Genomic DNA, 19,484 nt, shown 5'->3' on the forward strand with positions numbered 1-19,484 from the left:
ACCAGGAAGTGTAAAAGTACAGAGTCACAAGGTAGTCACGAGGTAATGCCTGTTGGTCTATGGAATGTCCTCTCCCTGCTTTCCAGGGTAACTTACCACAGAAATGCCCCCACCTGAGGGCAGCCAATGAGAAATGGTGGCGGGCAACCACTCCCTTAGAAGTAATTTCTAGAAGTCCCTAGAAGCGAGCCAATTAGAATTGTACCCATACTAGCACCACTAAATGATGTAACCTTGTAATTTTTTCCTTTAAAAACTGAGCTTGCAGATAGGTGGGCACTTCCTCCAGCCTCCACTGCTTTGGATGTATTGGACGAAGTCCCTGCCTAGGCTTGTATATTCAGAATTAAACCTTGTTTTTGCATTCTGGCATGCTCGTCTTTTGTGGTCTCTCTGGGGGTTACGATCTGGGCACAACAATGTAAAATGCATTTAGTCCAACTTCAAAAATCTCCATAGTCTATCACAGTCTCAACAAGGTTCAAAATCCAAAGTTCAGAGTCTCTTCTGAGATTCATCTAATCTCTTATAAAATCAAAATCCAAAAACAGATCCAACAAATAATGACACAGTCTATATATTAATTACTGCTCCAAAAAGTAGAGAAGGGAGCATAGTGAGGAAATACCAGAACAAGGCAAGACTGAAAACCAGCTGGGCAAACTCTGCATCTCCATGTCTGATGTCTGTTATGCCTTTAACTCAGAGACCCTTCAAAGATCACCATGGAGACCAACTCCATATGTAAAAGCAAAGAGCCATTATTCAAACTTGAGCTTGGGCTCTCTGTCTGTCTGAAACAGCAGTGAGAGCAGAGAGTACCAAGCCCTGTCAGATAGGGTTTTTAATCATAGCAGAGGTTGGGGAGAGGGGAGGTTCCAGGGTTTAGGACCCTGATTGGCTGACATTTATCTAGGGGTATCTTGACAAAAGGGGATAGGTGTATGCTGGGCTAAAAGACATCTGGCATTATTATCTATAATGGTTGGAATGTTAGGTATTTTTTCCCGGATGGGAATGTTAAGTATTTACCCCCTCGATGCTGAATGGCCTATTTCTGGGTGGTAGCAGTTTGTGGTTTTTCCTGGAACTGGGTGTTGACTTTCAGTAAACTGAAATTTAGGCCTACTCTCTAACTGGTTTTTATTGAACCTGTCATGGTGGCAGTGTAGCCAAGCTGCCCTGGGCTGTACAATGTCAAAATGCTCTTCTGATCTCCAACTCTGCTCAGCTTTGTTAGCTACAACACACTTCCTTCTCTTGCGCTGGTTCCACCCCTGTTATCAGCTTTACTTGGCAGATCTCCCACAATTCTGGCATCTCCAACATCTTGGGGTCTCCAAGGCAATCTGAATTTCAACTTTACAGCTTCACAAAATGGCCTTCTAGGCCTACATTCAGGGACACCCCTGATACATGACTGGCCTCAGTGACTTTCCTTAGATGTGGAGAAAAATTCCATAAGGCCATTTCTTCTATCCTTAATTCTAAAGGCAGAACCATATGGCCTAAGCTGCCAAGTTCTGCTGTTTGATGGGGCTGAAACATGCCCCCTCATTCAATTACATCATCAACAGCTTTCTGTCCTTTGATGCCTAAGCTTGGCTGTCCTGAAACTGGATGTCTAGACCAGGCAGGCCTCAAACTCAGAGATTTGCCAGCCTCTGCCGTTTTAGTGCTGGGATGAAAAACATATACTACCACACCAAGCTCTAAGCTTTTCTTTAGTCCTTTTTCACAAGCTGGAAACTTAGCTGGGTGGGATCTTGTCCTGAGGTCACCACTCTCTTCATTCCATTTCTTAACCTTTTTATCTCCTTGAACACAAGAGGTAACTCCATTCCACTTACTGGTGCTCTTTTTCTCCTCAAAATTTACATTTTGCAATTTACCCTGCTCAGCTTGCTCTTACTCATTATAAATCTTGGTTAGAGTTACCACTAATAACCACACAACAGAGTCTATATTAGGCTGTTTTGAGATTTTCTCTGCCAATTGAATTAATCCAAAACTCTTCATGATTGCCATAGTTACTTGCTATCCTATTCTGGTCTTAATAAATACATTTTTTTTTAATTTTATAATTTAATTTAATTTTACATATCAGCCACAGATTCCCCTGTCCTCCCTCCTCCTGCCTCCCCCCCCACCCTCCCCCCAGTCCATCCCCTATTCCCATCTCCTCCAGGGCAAGGACTCCCCTGAGGATTCAGCTCAGCCTGGTAGATTCAGTCCAGGCAGGTCCAGTCCCCTCCTCCCTTCACCCAGGCTGAGCAAAGTGTCCCAGCATAGGCCCCAGGCTCCAAACAGCCAGCTCATGCACTAAGGACAGGTCCCAGTCCCACTGCCTGGGGACCTCTCAAATAGTTCAAGTTAATCAACTGTCTCACTTATGCAGAGCGCCTGATCCAGTTGGGGGCTCCTCAGCTATTGGTTGATAGTTCATGTATTTCCACTACTTTGATTATTTGTTCCTGTGCTTTTTCCAATCATGGACTCAACAATTCTCACTCATACAATCCCTCCTCTTTCTCACCATTTCGACTCCTGGAGCTCCACCTAGGGCCTGGCTTTGGATCTCTGCATCTGCTTCCTTCAGTCATGGAATGAGATTTCTAGCACAACAGTTAAGGTGTTTGGCCATCTGATCACCAGACATTAATCCGCACACCTATGAACATACAATTTTTGGCAAAGAAGCCAAAACTGTACTGTAGCTTGAGTTTTCCTGGTCCTGCCTGGCCCACAGTCAGGACAAATCTCTCTTACCCGCCATTCCCGCAGCAGCTCAGACCCCACCAAGTAAACACACAGAGACTTATATTGCTTACAGACTGTATGGCCGTGGCAGGTTTCTTGCCAACTGTTGTTATATCTTATATTAATCCATTTCTATAAATCTATACCTTGCCACGTGGCTCATGGCTTACCAGCATCTTCACATGCTGCTTGTCATGGCGGTGGCTGGCAGTGTCACTCTTCCTCAGCCTTCTGCTTGCCAGAATTCTCTTCTCTGCTTGTCCCGCCTATACTTCCTGCCTGAACCCTGGCCAATCAGTGTTTTATTTATACAGAATGATATCCACAGCACTGTACAATGGAAAAAAAGAAAGCATCTTCAACAAATGGTGCTGGCATAACTGGATGTCAACATGTAGAAGGCTGCAAATAGATCCCTATCTGTCACCATGCACAAAACTTAAGTCCAAATGGATCAAAGACCTCAATATAAATCCAGTTACTCTGAACCTGATAGAAGAGAAAGTAGGAAGTAGTCTTGAATGCATTGGCACTGGGGATCACTTCCTAAATATAACACCAGTAGCACAGACACTGAGAGAAACAATCAATCAATGGAACATCTTGAAACTGAGAAGCTTTTGGAGAACAAAGGACATGGTCAACAAGACAAAGCGACAGCCTACAAAATGGGAAAAGATCTTTACAATTTTTAAAAAACTGAAGTTAGTAGATATTGCAGAATATTTGTTTACACTGTGAAGATGTGTCTTTGCCAAGGCAACTTCTGATTGGTTTAATAAAGAGCTGAATGACCAATAGCTAGGCAGGAAGGAGGTTAGGCAAGACTTTTGGAGATAGACAGGGCTCTGGGAAGAAGAAAGGTGGGGTCTCAAGCCAGACACGTGGGAGACAGGAGGTACAAGATGGAAGAAAGGTAACACCATGTGGCAGGACATAGATTAAAAAATATGGGTCAAGCTGGGTGGTGGTGGCACACGCCTTTAATCCCAGCACTCGGGAGGTAGAACCAGGCAGATCTCTGTGAGTTCGAGGCCAGCCTGGTCTACAGAGCGAGATCCAGGACATGCACCAGAACTACACAGAGAAACCCTGTCTCGGGAAAAAAAAATTGGGTTAAGTTATAAGAGCTAGTTGAAGACAAGCCTAAGCTAAAGGCCAAGCTTTCATAATTAAAAATAAATTTCTTGTTCATTATTGGCAGTCCAAAGATAGTCCGACAAAAATGCTTACTACATAAGGCATCCAATGTGGCGGCATGTATTTCCACATAGGACCTGAGAAAGCTTTTTTAAAAATCCTTCCAAACACACAAACACAGAGCCAGACATGGCTCCCTAGTCCCAGAGTCTCTCAGGTGGGCCATGGTGGTGTACAGAAATGTGGCTCCCAGCTGCTGCCTGTGGGCCTGAGCCAAGTGGTGGGTTTAAAGCTTGGCTCACATGGTCAGAGAAGGCTGCAGGTGCACAATAAAGTAGTCCAGACTGAGAAAATCTTTAAACAAATACAGTAAAAAAAATAGACATAATCACAGAAAAATAAAAAATAGTTTAGGGACATACAGGCCCAGCGATGGCCCACAGAGGGAGACAGGCCCTGCGGCAGAGACAAGCAGATGCAGGTAGGCCCGAGGCAGTGGCCCGCAGAGGTAGATGGGCCCGGCAGGAACATTCAGGCCCTAAGGCAGCCGGCAGAGACATACAGGCCCAGCAGTGACCCACAGAGGTAGACAGGCCGGGCAGCAGAGACAAGCAGACTCAGGTAGGCCCACAGCGGCCCGCAGAGGTAGATGGGCCCAGCAGCAGCAGCCGACAGGGACATTCAGGCCCAGCGGCAGCTGGCAGAGACATACAGGCCCAGTGGCGGCCGGTAGAGGTAGACGGGCCGGTGGCAGTGACAAGCAGAGGTAGGTAGGCAACCGGCAGAGACATACAGGCCCCGCGGCAGCTGGCAGAGACATTTTAGGCCGGGCGACGGAGACAAGCAGATGCAGCTTGGAACAGGGACGCCTCTAACCCCAACACCCGGGGAAGAAGCTATCTCCACAGGACGGAACCAGAACGAATCTGAACACTCCGTCTGAGGACAACCCAGGGCCCAGCTGCTGATCCTGCAAAACCCAACAACTTGGAGGTGTTGGTGAGACTACCCCGATCAGCTGAAACCCATCTGGGAGAGGATTCAGATGCCTACAGTTTGAAGTCTGAAGAAACAAGATCAGCTGAGGAGTTGACGAATGAACAAATTGTGACCTGGGAACACAGAAGAAGGTGCTGCCCAGCCACCAAACCAGATCACCAGAATCATAAGTATATACTTCACCGACTGCGATCAGCTGCCCCTGAAGAAATAGCCCAATAACGCCAATTTAAACAAGAACTTCTACTAAACCAAGACTAAAAATGAGAACAAGAGAGGCACTCTCAGACACAGATACCACCTGCACCGCACAGAGGAAGAGATGAGTAGACACCAGTGCAAAAATACAGGCAACAATATAAAGACCTATATGGCAACATCAGAACTTAGTGATTCTACACCTGCAAGACCTGAACATACCAAGACAGAACAAACAGAAGAAATCAACCCTAAAAATGACTTTAAGAAGAGGATAGAGGCCCTTAAAGAAGAAATAAAACATTCCCTCAAAGAGGAAATAAAAACTTTCCTTAAAGAGGAAATGAAAAATTCCCTTAAAAAGGAAATAAATACTTCCCTTAAAGAGGAAATGAAAAACTCCATTAAAGAGGAAATAAAAAACTCCCTTAAAGAAATGGAAGAAAAAACGAACAAAAAATGGGAAGAAATCAAAAAAGCCAAGAAAAAGCAATTAAACAGATGAAAGAAACATTCCAAGATCTGAAAAATGAATTTGAGACAATAAAGAAAACACATGCTGAGGGAATGCTGGAAATAGAAATCCTGACTAAATGAACAGGAACTACAGAAACAAGCATAACCAACCGATTGCAAAAGATGGAACAGAGAATCTCTGACAAGAAGACAAAATGGAGAAAATAGATTCGTCAGTCAAAGAAAACATTAAAGACAAAAAAGTCCTAACACAAAATGTCCAGGAAATTTGGGACACCATGAAAAGACCAAACCTAAGAATAATAGGGATTGAAGAAGGAGAAGAATACCAACTCAAAGGCACAGAAAATATATTCAACAAAATCATAGAAGAAAACTTTCCTAACCTAAAGAAAGAAATACCTATGAAGACACAAGAAGCTTACAGAACACCGAATAGGCTGGATCCAAAAAAAAAAAAAAAAAAAAGTCCCCTCACCACATAATAATCAAAACACTAAACACACAGAACAAAGAAAAAATATTAAGAGCTGCAAAGGAAAAAGACCAAATAACATATAAAGGCAAACCCATCAGAATAACACCAGACTACTCAATAGAGACTATGAAAGCTAGAAGATCATGGACAAATCTTTTGCAGACACTAAGAGACCACGGATGCCAACCCAGACTATTATACCCAACAAAACTCTCAATCACCATAGGCAGAGTAAACAAAATATTCCAGGATAAAACCAGATTTAATCAATACCTGTCCACAAACCCAGCCCTACAGAAAGCACTAGAAGGGAAAATTCAACCCAAAGAAGCTAAACACATCTATGAAAAATCAAGCAATAGATAATCCCACACCAACATACACCACAGAAGGACAACACAACACAACCACAAAAAATAACAGGAATTAACAATCACTGGTCATTAATATCCATCAATATCAACGGTCTCAGCTCACCTATAAAAAGACACAGGCTAACAGAATGGATAAGAAAACAGAACCCATCCATCTGCTGCATACAAGAAACACACCTTAACTTCAAAGACAGACATTACCTCCCAGTAAAGGGCTGGGAAAATGCTTTCTAAGCAAATGGACCTAAGAAACAAGCTGGTGTAGCTATCCTAATATCTAATAAAATAGACTTCAAACTAAAATCAATCAAAAGAGCTCAGGATGGAAATTACATATTTGTCACAGGAAAAATCCACCAAGATGAAGTCTCGATTCTAAACATTTATGCTCCAAATACAAAAGCACCCATGTTCATAAAAGAAACACTACTAAAGTTTAAAATGCACATCAAACCCCACACATTAGTAGTGGGAGATTTTAACACACCACTCTCACCAAAAGACAGATCTACCAGACTGAAACTTAACAAAGAAATAAAGGACCTAACAGATGTTATGCCTCAAATGGACCTAATAGATATCTACAGAACATTCTATCCTAACACAAAAAAATATACCTTCTTCTCAGCACCCCATGGAACCTTCTCAAAAATTGATCACATGCTTGGACACAAAACAAATCTCAACAGATACAAAAAAAATTTGGAATAACCTCCTGTATCTTATCAGACCACCATGCCTTAAAGTTAGACCTCAACAACAACAAAAATTATAGAAAACCCACAAACTCATGGAAACTGAATAATGCCCACCTGAAACATCAATGGGTCAAGAAAGAAATAAAGAAAGAAATTAAAGATTTCCTAGAATTCAATGAAAATGAAAGTACAACATACCCAAACTTATGGGACACTATGAAAGCAGTGCTAAGAGGAAAATTCATAGCTCTAAATGCACACATAAAGAAGATGGAGCAATCCCATACCAATGAATTAACAGCACAACTGAAAGCTCTAGAAGAAAAAGAAACAAACTCACCCAGGAGAAATAGACGCCAGGAAATAATCAAATTGAGGGCTGAAATCAACGAAATAGAAAACAAGAGAACAATACAAAAAATCAATGAAACAAAGAGTTGGTTCTTTGAAAAAATCAACAAGATAGACAAACCCCTAGCCAAATTCACCAAAAGGCAAAGAGAGAGCACCCAAATTCACAAAATCAGAAATGAAAAGGGAGACATAATAGCAGACAACGAGGAAATCCAGAGAATCATCAGATCATACTTCAAAAACCTGTACTCCACAAAAATGGAAAACCAGGAAGAAATGGACAATTTTCTGGATAAATATCACATACAAAAATTAAATCAAGACCAGATAAACCATTTAAATAGACCAATAACCCCTAAAGAAATAGAAACAGTCATCAAAAGTCTCCCAACCAAAGAAAGCCCAGGACCAGATGGTTTCAGTGCAGAATTCTAACAGACTTTCAAAGAAGAACTAATACCAATACTCTTCAAAGTGTTCCACACAATAGAAACAGAAGGAACACTACCAAACTCTTTTTATGAGGCTACAATTACCCTGATACCCAAACCACACAAAGATGCAACAAAGAACTACAGACCAATCTCCCTCATGAACATTGATGCAAAAATACTCAACAAAATATTGGCAAATCGAATCCAAGAATACATCAAAACAATCATCCATCACGACCAAGTAGGATTCATCCCAGGGATGCAAGGATGGTTCAACATACGAAAATCAGTCAATGTAATACACCATATAAACAAACTGAAAGAAAAAAAAAACACATGATAATCTCCTTAGATGCTGAAAAAGCCTTTGACAAAATCCAACACCCCTTCATGATAAAGGTCTTAGAAAGATTAGGAATACAAGGAACATTTCTATACATAATAAAAGCAATTTTTAGCAAGCCAACAGCAAACATCAAATTAAATGGAGAGAAACTCAAAGCGATACCACTAAATTCAGGAACAAGACAAGGCTGTCCACTCTCCCCATATTTATTCAATATAGTACTAGAAGTTCTAGCTAGAGCAATAAGACAACAAAAGGAGATCAAAGGGATACAAATTGGCAAGGAAGACGTCAAACTTTCATTATTTGCAGATGATATGATAGTATACATAAGTGACCCCAAAAACTCTACCAGGGAACTAGGGAACTCCTACAGCTGATAAACTCCTTCAGTAAAGTGGCAGGATACAAGATCAACTCAAAAAAATCGGTAGCCCTCCTATACACAAATGATAAAAGGGCTGAGAAAGAAGTCAGAGAAACATCACCCTTTACAATAGCCACAAATAATACAAAATACCTTGGAATAACACTAACTAAACAAGTGAAGGACCTTTTTGATAAGAACTTTAAATCTCTATAGAAAGAAATTGAAGAAGATATCAGAAAATGGAAGGATCTCCCATGCTCATGGATAGGTAGGATTAACATAGTAAAAATGGCAATCTTACCAAAAGCAATCTACAGATTCAATGCAATCCCCATCAAAATCCCAACACAATTCTTCACAGACTTGGAAAGAAAAATACTCAACTTTATATGGAAAAACAAAAGACCCAAGATACCTAAAAGAATCCTATACGATAAAGCAACCTTTGGAGGCATCACCATCCCTGACCTCAAACTCTACTATAGAGCTATAGTAATAAAAACAGTTTGGTACTGGTATAAAAACCGACATACGGACCAATGGAATCGAATTGAAGACCCTGACATTAATCCATGCACATATGAACACCTGGTTTTTGACAAAGGAGCCAAAACTATACAATGGAAAAAAGAAAGTATCTTCAACAAATGGTGCTGGCATAACTGGATGTCAATATGTAAAAGATTACAAATAGATCCATATCTGTCACCATGCACAAAACTCAAGTCCAAGTGGATCAAAGACCTAAACATAAATCCAGTTACACTAAACTAAATAGAAAAGAAAGTAGGAAGCACTCTTGAATGCATTGGCACCGGACACCATTTCCTATATAAAACACCAACAGCACAGACCCTGAGCACAACAATTAATAAATGGGACCTCTCAAAATTGAGAAGCTTTGGCAGGGCAAAAGACACAGTCAATAAGACAAAAAGACAGCCAACAGAATGGGAAAAGATCTCCACCAACCCCACATCTGACAGAGGATTGATCTCCACAGTATATAAAGAACTCAAGAAACTACACATCAAAATACTGAACAGTCCAATTAAAAAATGGGCTAAAGAGCTAAACGGAGAATTCACAAAACAAGAATTACAAATGGCTGAAAGACATCCTTAATCATCAGAGAAATGCAAATCAAAACGACTCTAAGATACCACCTTACACCTGTCAGAATGGCTACGATCAAAAACACCAATGACAGCCAATGTTGGAGAGGATGTGGAGCAAAGGGAACACTCCTCCACTGTTGGTGGGAATGTAAACTTGTACAACCACTGTGGAAATCAGTATGGCGGTTTCTCAGAAAATTAGGAATCAAACTACCTCAAGACCCAGCTGCCATCCCACTCTTGGGCATATACCCAAGGAATGCTGATTCATACCATAAAGATACATGCTCAGCTATGTTCATAGCAGCACTATTTGTAATAGCCAGAACCTGGAAACAACCTAGATGCCCATCAATGGAAGAATGGATGGAAAAAATGTGGTACATATACACAATGGAGTACTACTCAGCAGAGAAAAACAATGAAAGCATGAAATTTGCAGGCAAATGGATGGAACTAGAAAAAATCATCCTGAGTGAGGTAACCCAAACCCAGAAAGATAGTCATGGTATGTACTCACTCATAAGTGGATTCTAGATATAAAATAAAGAACAATCAGACCACAGCCCATAGAACCATAGAGGCTATATATATAGTATGAAGGTCCCTAGGACGACTGTGGCTTATAATAAATTTCGGTTCTACTCAATTATTGAAAAAAAATAGCCAAATGAATGGAAACACATGAACTATGAACCAAAGGCTGAGGGGCCCCCAGCTGGATCAGGCCCTCTGAATAGGTGAGACAGTTGAGGCAACTAGGCAGTGGGACCAAGTCCTGTGCTCATTGCATGAGTTGGCTGTTTGAAACCTGGAGCTTATGCAGGGACACTTGGCTCAGTCTGGGAGGAAGGGACTGGACCTGCCTGGACTGAATCTACCAGGTTGATTGCAGTCCTTGGGGGAGGATTTGCCCTGGAGGAGGTGGAAAAGGGGGGTAGGCTGGGGGTAAGGGGAGGGTGTGGGAGGGGGGAGAATAGGGGAACCCGTGGCTGATATGTAGAACTGAATGGTTTTGTAAAATAAAATTTAAATAAATAAATAAATAAATAAATAAATAAATAAATAAATAAATAAATAAATAATAAAAATAGTTTAGGAATAATAAAGTCTTTAAAGAGAGAGTAAAGCAATATAAAAAAAAATGAGCCATGTAAAGATGGGAAATAAACAGGGAATCAAGATCCGGTATGTTGACTGAACTTTTTTAATGCTGATGAGCAAATGGCAACTGATGCAAGTTAGGACTATTGGAAGGGATTGATGAATTAAACCAGTCTATATACTTTAGGGATGCCTTGGGTCCAAAATGAAAGTTCAGAATGGAAAATCATGTTGCATTGGGGAAGAGGTTATACCTTTGTTTCCACATGAAACAAAAAGTTATGGTTCTCTTCAAAATTATTAAAGATCAGATTTGATAGGGGGACATCTCCTAAGGTTCTTCACTACAGACATGAAGGAAAAAGCCAAGAAAGACCACAGGGCATGTGACCTATATGCTGATCCCTTGACATGGGAGCAGTTCAGAGACTGAATGAGATATGAAGAATCTTGTTGGCTACAGAATCCTCATGACTTATTTTTACATGCCATCCTTTCATATGGATGGATGGAGATTTATATTACAGTTTGGTTATACAGTCCAGATGAACTTATAAAGTTGATAGATGCCTTTTACCTACTCAAACATAAAACAAAAACAAATTTTACCTGACTTGTGCATACCACACATTTTATACTTGTGTTAATGCAGATATACATGTTACCTTTAAAACTTTATGTATTTTCAGGGGGAAAAAGTCCCAGACATTATTAAAAACAAGTATCCCAGATGATCCAGCCTCTCAGGATGCTTCTACTATAGTTTCTTCAAAATTTTGCATCCAGAACAACTTCAAAGCAGCTAGCAGAGATAGTCCAGCCTCACAGACTATTCAGCCAATACTTCAGATAAGCTCTACACTTTCCCATCACCCAGAAACTAAACAGAATACAATACAATTAGCTCTCTCAAGACTTAAAATTATTCCAAGTTTCTCAGGGTCCCTTAAAGATGCCGTCACCCCAAGACAAAAGGAAGCAGGCTAAAGAACATGACACCCACAGTTCCAAGAAGTGGAGAGAATGGTTTTTGGTCATTTGGTGTGTTATGGCTGTTTGTCATCATTTAGTGGGGGTTGGTTACAAGTGGCTATTGTTCATGATCAGTAAAAGAAGCTAAACAAAAGAAATTAGATTCAGATATTTCTTCCTAAAGGGAAAAAGGGGGAATATAGTATAGAAATGATCAGATAAAAGAGTGGAGTAGTGAGTCTACTTTTGAACTATTCTCAAATATTTTACATTGATATGGAATTTTGGATATTGGTACAAATTTAAGGTTTTTTGTTATACTGTATCTATGTTTCTATTCCTGTTTAAGGTATTGTACCTATGCAGTTCATTTAAAAATGTAATGTAAAGTTTTAGTCCTTGAAAACTATTTAGGATGATAAAGAAAGACAGGTTAGTAGTTAGTCATCTATAAAAATCAAAGTATGCTGAACATTTTTAAGATATTTCTTCACTGTATTTTTTTTCTTTTGAAACTCTGTTCAAGTACATAGGCATTTTTAATTGAGTTTTTTCCCTTGATTCTTTGTGGTGTTATTTTGTTTTGTTTTGGGTATCTTTCTGTAGTCTCAATATTAATCCTCTGTCAGTTATATTGCTGTCAAAGACTCTCTCCCTACTGTGAGTTTCCTTTTCATTCATTTTATTCTTTTCAGTTGGATATTTACTGAATTTTATTTTCTTTCTTTTCCCTGGAGCTGAGGACCAAACCCAGGGCCTTGTGCTTGCTAGACAAGCACTCTACCACTGAGCTAAATCCCCAACCCCCTGAATTTTATTTTCTAACTTTATCTTATTGGAAATTATTTCTTTAGTTTTTTTCTTTTTCTTTTATTTTTTTTAATCTTTTCTAACTCTTTGTGTTTTCTAGAGATTCCATAATTTTTTTTGTGCACTTGAGGTCTTCTTTTCATTTACTTAACTTACTTTTCTATTTTTTCCTCTTTCTCTGACTCCTTGTTTATCTTATTCACTTACTATTTTGACATTTACCCAAAATAACTCACAACTTCTTAATACATCAAGATGTGAGACCAGAAACTTTGAAACTGTAAGGGAAAAATACTTAAAGACGTAGCCATAAAAAAATACTTTCTGAAAAAGATTCTAATAGCACAGGAAAAATCCCAAGGACTGACTAATGTGGTTGCAAAGTACAAAAAAAAAACTTCCACAAAGCAGCACAAACCATCAGCACAGTGAAGGGACAGCCTACAGCAAACTGTGCACCAGAGGAATAATATCTTTTTTTAAGATTTATTTATTTATTTATTTATTAATTATGTATACAGTGTTCTGTTTGTATGTATCCCTGCAGGACAGAAGAGGGAGCCAGATCTCATTACAGATGGTTTTCAGCCACCATGTGGGTGCTGGGAATTGAACTCAGGACCTCTGGAAGAACAGCCAGTGTTCTTAACCTCTGAGCCATCTCTCCAGCCCCGGAATAATATCTATAACATATAAAAATGCAAAATGAAAAAGAAAATTTACCTAATCAATAAATGTACTAATGGTCTGAATAGACTGTTCTCAAAGAAGAGTTATAAATACAAATAAATATTTGATAAAACAGGTTCAACATGCTTAACCATCAGGAAAATGATCCTTTTAGCGCTATTCATAATAGTTGATATATAGAATCAGTTTAATTGTCCATCAAAGTATGAAGGAATAAAAAGTGATACAGAGAGATTGAGAGAAGGAGGTCTGGGGTGTGTGTGTGTGTGTGTGTGTGTGTGTGTGTGTGTGTGTGTGTGTGATGCCATTATATCTTTAAAATGAAGAAAACATTGTCATTTGAAGCAATACTTATGGACCTGGAAGGCATTACAATAAGTGAAAGAAATCAAATGAAATTCAAATAGTGTATGATCTCACCTCCAAATGGGTGCTGAAAACAGCCATGTCAAAGACATAAGAGTAGAAAGGTAATGGCCAAGGACTTCAGACAGATGAATTCTGTCGAAGCAATGTACAGGCAAGTGATTGTACTTAGTGATTCTATATTACACACTTGAAATTTGCCATGAGGGTAGTTGTTTCTTACTATGAAAAAGCAGTTTGCCCAGATGCTAAATTCTTTACTTAGACTGCTTGTTGTCATTATGCTATATTGTGTACATATAAAAGAACACTTAAACACAAAATCTTAGACTACTTTTACAAAATATATTAAGATATGGTTAGAAGGAAGACCAACATTTGGAGGAAAGTAGTCTTAAGGCTCCCAGTAATGCCCCCATTGCTTTAGCAAGAAAGAGTGCATTTTCAGATAAATTTTAATGCTTATAAGAAAATTGAAGGGGCTTCTGTGCTGTTTCTCAACAACAATAACAACAAAAACATAGGTTTCCACCTTGAAGTTATTCCACCTTGATATCAACATGGCATTTGGATTTCTTACCCTGAGATAACATAGAGAAAGGAATGCCACCAGCTTTCATTACAATTCGGAGAATACAATTCCCCACCAAACAACTTTTTTCCAGTGGTGTCTCTCCAGAATATCTGCTTCCAAGACAAATCCTTTCCATCAAAAGAGATAATTAATCCCAGGAGAAAACCCAACAGCTACAAGACAATGCCTCTGCATCTTTGTGGGTCCTCTTTAAATATCTGTATAGTCCAAGATAAAAACAGCTTTTGCTGCTAATATCTCCAGGTCAGGATTCATCATTAGTAGAGTGATTTGTCTAAATATAATTTGTCCACACTATCTACCTTCTACCCAGCAGAAGCAATAGTTTTGCTTTGACTATCACTTTTCTCTATAAATCTATTAAAAATTCAAATATCAAGTTTTCTGTAACATTGTTAGGAGGCTTTAGGCTAGGAGAGATTTGGATTAATAGACTCAACTTTTGATTTCATATCAAATTATTTAAGTGAATCTTTTTCTAAGTGTAGTATATGTTTCACATTGAAATAAATTATTCTAATAGAAGGTCAATTTGAAGATGGTGTTGTGTCTGGATATTCCCAGACATTATTAGAACCATCTAAGGTGACTAAGGTAAGTTTTATAGTGGGATTGATATTTATAAAAGATTCTTACTTTGCTTGTATGAGGATAATAATTTTTCAATGCTTTTCAAATATATTTATATATTATTTTATCCTCACCTTAAGTCTGTGACATTTAAAAATTAAGAGAAACTTACATTGCAATTGAAATTTAAATTTTTAAAGGATTTATAGGACACAGCTTTCTGAAGCAAAACACCTTGCATTTGGCATTTGTCTGAAAAAAATCCAGACAAATTATGAAAGAAAGTTTCAGTACATTCCATATGCACAAAAGATTTAAATACAAACATTAGGTGACATAATTACCAAAGGTTTATTCTATGCACACAGAAAATCCTTCATGGGATTACTGCTATAGATAACTTGATTTTATGATATCTTGAAGAGTGATATTTGTAATGACTCTCCATGAGCTTATCGGGTGGTTAAATACTTATCTATAGTATTGTTCTACTTTTGATTCTGTGCTATATTTTTCTATATATTCCTTGCAATAATTCTCATAACAATTTATAAAATGTATCTTAACATGTTCACTTCATAGGTGAGGAAATAATAACATAATATGCCAGCAAATGCACCTAAGGTAAAAGAAAATGCCCAGGGAAGAATCAGGATTCTAATCTGGAGTTTGGGTTCTAAAATATCCCTATAGCTACTGTTGGAGAGCTTTGCAACATTTTGAAGGACAATCTTGAAGCCTTCATTTTGCAGTTATACTAGAGGTGAGTGGGATGATGAAAGAGGCCAAAATCCAAGACTCTGCCACTAAATGCAATACCACAGTTTTCTTAATACTTGAGAGTGGAAAGATTGACAATGTGTGAATTGGACAATGTGTTCCCTATAAATTTACTCTAAAATAGTATGAAAATAATTATATTATTTTGGTCATAATAAAAAGATTAAATAAAAATAATTAAAGTTTTCTTATTATAACAATATAGAGTGTAATCAAGAATTTAAAGTAAAATAATAAAACCATAATAATAACTTGAATTGTAAATTTGATTGTTCCTTATTAATTCTTTGAATTTGGACACAATTGCTACTTTCTGTAGTTCTATTTTCTAGTATTTTAAATAATGTAAAAATAACTATTGTGACCATCTTGTAAGAGTATAATTAGAAAGAATCAGGAAATATCTACAAATTCATAATACACTCAGTGATTAGTCATTTTAGCAATTTTGTTCTTGTTGCTCTGACAAATTACATTTAATCTTCATGATTCTTGCCTCATTTGAGAAATAGATAAAATGATGTCAACCAAATAAATTGTTACAAACATTAAGGAAGGCACATGTGCACAGGAAATTGGATGTCATGCCTCATAAAAACTCGACCACATAAAAGTATGCAGTAATACTGTGAAATTATTAGATTTAATAAGCATAATTTTTAATGTTCACAGAATAGAAAATTTTAATTTTTAATGTTTTATCAGAATACAAAATATCAGGATTCATTATGTCATTTTTCAAGAAAATAAATTTTTCTGGATCTCCTCTCCTCCTCTCCCACACTCTGTTCCCCATTTTGACTTACATCACAGTGCTTGTATCCTCTATATTCCTAGCAATTACTAGAACTTCTATGTTACCTACTCTAAATAGGGTCTGAACTCTTTGGCTTCCCTTCTAGTACTCAACCTCAGACCTTCTCATTAGTATCCAATATTTCCCCTTCTTCAATTTCCTTTTTAGCTTTTCACTCATATTCATATACCTGCTAAGTTTCATCCTTCATATAAACATAAAGAGCATGCTTCAGTTTTGCATTCATGGTCTTTTCACACATCATCTACCTCCTTATTAAAGTTCAGCTTCCACTAGCATAAAATATACTATAAATTAGATCCTGAGTCACAACAGATGGACAAGAATATTTAGTTGTCCTTTGCCCTACACACTCATAAAAATCCTTCATATTGATCTCTTAAGAGAGTTATCACCTGAGAAGCAACTTGAAGAATTCAGAATCTTTTTTAGAACACAAATAAAAATCACATGAAAATTCACAGATAAACAGAATACAGAGATTTGAGGCTTATTAAGGTGGAAATTTTTAATAGATTCATGGTTGTATTGATATTTTTCAGGTGATATAAGCAGCTATCACATGAAATAAAATGGGAAACCAAAACAATGTGACAGAGTTTATTCTTCTGGGGCTCACAGAGAACCCAAAGATGCAGAAAATTGTGTTTGCTGTGTTTTTTCTTATCTACATCACTTCTATAGCAGGCAATGTGCTCATTGTGATTACCATAATTTCTACATCATTATTAGAATCTCCCATGTACTTTTTTCTGGCTTATCTGTCCTTTATTGATGCCTGTTACTCCTCTGTAAGCACCCCTAAACTGATAGTAGATTCACTCTGTGAAAAGAAGACCATCCTATTCAATGGATGCATGACTCAAATCTTCGGGGAGCATTTGTTTGGAGGTGCTGAGATCATCCTGCTGACTGTGATGGCCTATGACCGCTATGTGGCCATCTGCAAACCCCTTCATTATGCAACCATTATGAGTCGACGACTATGTAGCCTGCTAGTGGGAGTGTCATGGTTGGGAGGTTTTCTTCATGCCACCATACAGATCCTGTTCATTGTCCGATTACCCTTCTGTGGCCCTAATGTCATAGATCACTTTATGTGTGATCTTAATCCTTTGCTCAACCTTGTCTGCACAGATACTCACACTCTTGGACTCTTTGTAGCTGCTAACAGTGGCTTCATTTGTCTGCTGAACTTCCTCCTTCTGCTGGTCTCCTATGTGGCCATCCTGCGCTCCCTAAAGAACCACAGTGCAGAGGGAAGGCGCAAAGCCCTCTCTACCTGTATTTCACACATCACAGTGGTTGTCTTATTCTTTGTGCCTTGCATATTTGTGTACATGAGACCTGTAGCTACCTTACCTATTGATAAAGCAGTTGCTATGTTCTATACTATGATAACTCCCATGTTAAATCCCTTAATCTACACCTTGAGAAATGCTCAGATGAAGGATGCCATTAAGAAATTAGGCAGCACAAAAGTTCTTTCAAGTAATAAATGAACATACCTGGAGCACGGCATGAATTAAATTGAGTCATAAAATAAAGCAGATACTATCTATAATTTTAGCAAGGGTCATTTATTGGATGAGGAGAAAACTAGTTATGCAATTTATTTACAATTTCTTCACTAAAGAGAGTAGAAAAGACAGCATCCACTCCATGCATATTTGGGAATTTCTATTGAATTCAGAGTTTTTCAATCACTCATCCTTGTATAAGTGAACACATGATTACCATATAGTAAAAAGTGAAGAAATAATACATCTTAGTGGTGAAATATAATCTCTCTGGCAATCCAAAGGTGGGTACTGATAGTCTTCCCATTTTCAGAGACTGACAGAAGGGAAAGTGCTAAAACCTTAAGACTGAGAAACAGTGGCCAGAGTAAGACTGGCTGTCCAGGCCACTCTTCTCCCTCTGCACTCTGTGAGCTGATGGCAACAGAAAGGTTAGATAAATGTGGATTCTCAGCATATGAATGACGATGTTGCCTTAATAGTCTCTCCGCTCTCATCGAGATTTCATTTTCTGAAGGACAATTCTCTCTCTTTCAACCACTTTACACTTAAGTAATATCCCATTATGTAAAGCTGTTTTTTAAAGTGAGCTTATCCTTGGGGATGATTTGAGGGAGAGAGACATAGAGATTTGGTGGTTAATGGACAGATGGATGAAGCTGAATTGGAGGTATAAGTTCTTATGTTCTACAGCATGTGGGTGATGCAAGTTTTATGACAATTAATTGAATTTTCTAAAATATCCACTAAAGAGTAATTAAATGTTCTCAGTACAAAGACATGATGTATATCTGAGGTGATAGATATACTGATCTGATATTATACATCATATACATGTAATAAAGTATCATATGGTGCCCCATAAATATGTGTAAATATTGTATGTCAATTACAAATAACATACATTTAAAATGCATGTGTTGCCTGCGGTGGTTTAAATAAGAAATGTCTCCCATTGGCTCAGATACTTGAACACTTGGTCCCTAGTCAGCTGTGCTGTTGGCGGAAGTGATGCAGCCTTGCTGGAAGAAGCAGCACATTATTGGAGCTGGAATTGAGATTTCATAGCTTTGCCCAACTCCAGTTTGTTCGTTCTGCTTCCCCCTTATAGCTGAAGAGGTGAATTCTCAGTCTCCTGTTCCCATAGCCTTATCTGTCTGTCCCTTGTGTCTGTGCCTCCCACCATAGTGGACTCTTATTCTCAGGAAACATAAAGAAGTTAAACCATTTCTTCCCTGAGCTGCCTTTGGTTATGGTACTTTTTTTTTTTTTTTTTTTTTTTTTGATTTTTCGAGACAGGGTTTCTCTGTGTAGCTTTGCGCCTTTCCTGGGACTCACTTGGTAGCCCAGGCTGGCCTCGAACTCACAGAGATCCGCCTGCCTCTGCCTCCCGAGTGCTGGGATTAAAGGCATGCGCCACCACCGCCCGACCTGGTTATGGTACTTTATCACAACAATAGAAAAGTAATGGACACACACAGTTCCAAACACACACACACACACACACACACACA

General features: G+C 38.4%; 1 protein-coding gene across 1 annotated transcript; it reads left to right on the forward strand.

The window, feature by feature from the left end:
* Positions 1 to 17,022: 17,022 nt before the first annotated feature.
* LOC102908141 (olfactory receptor 4C13-like) lies at positions 17,023 to 18,848 on the forward strand. Its single transcript, XM_006998322.3, has one exon. It carries the CDS (start codon positions 17,023 to 17,025, stop codon positions 17,950 to 17,952), a length of 930 nt encoding a protein of 309 aa, XP_006998384.2. The 3' UTR covers positions 17,953 to 18,848.
* The last annotated feature ends 636 nt before the right edge of the window (positions 18,849 to 19,484 follow it).

The sequence above is a fragment of the Peromyscus maniculatus genome, chromosome 4 (genome assembly GCF_049852395.1).
Source record: "Peromyscus maniculatus bairdii isolate BWxNUB_F1_BW_parent chromosome 4, HU_Pman_BW_mat_3.1, whole genome shotgun sequence".
Classification (NCBI taxonomy): Eukaryota; Metazoa; Chordata; class Mammalia; order Rodentia; family Cricetidae; genus Peromyscus; species Peromyscus maniculatus.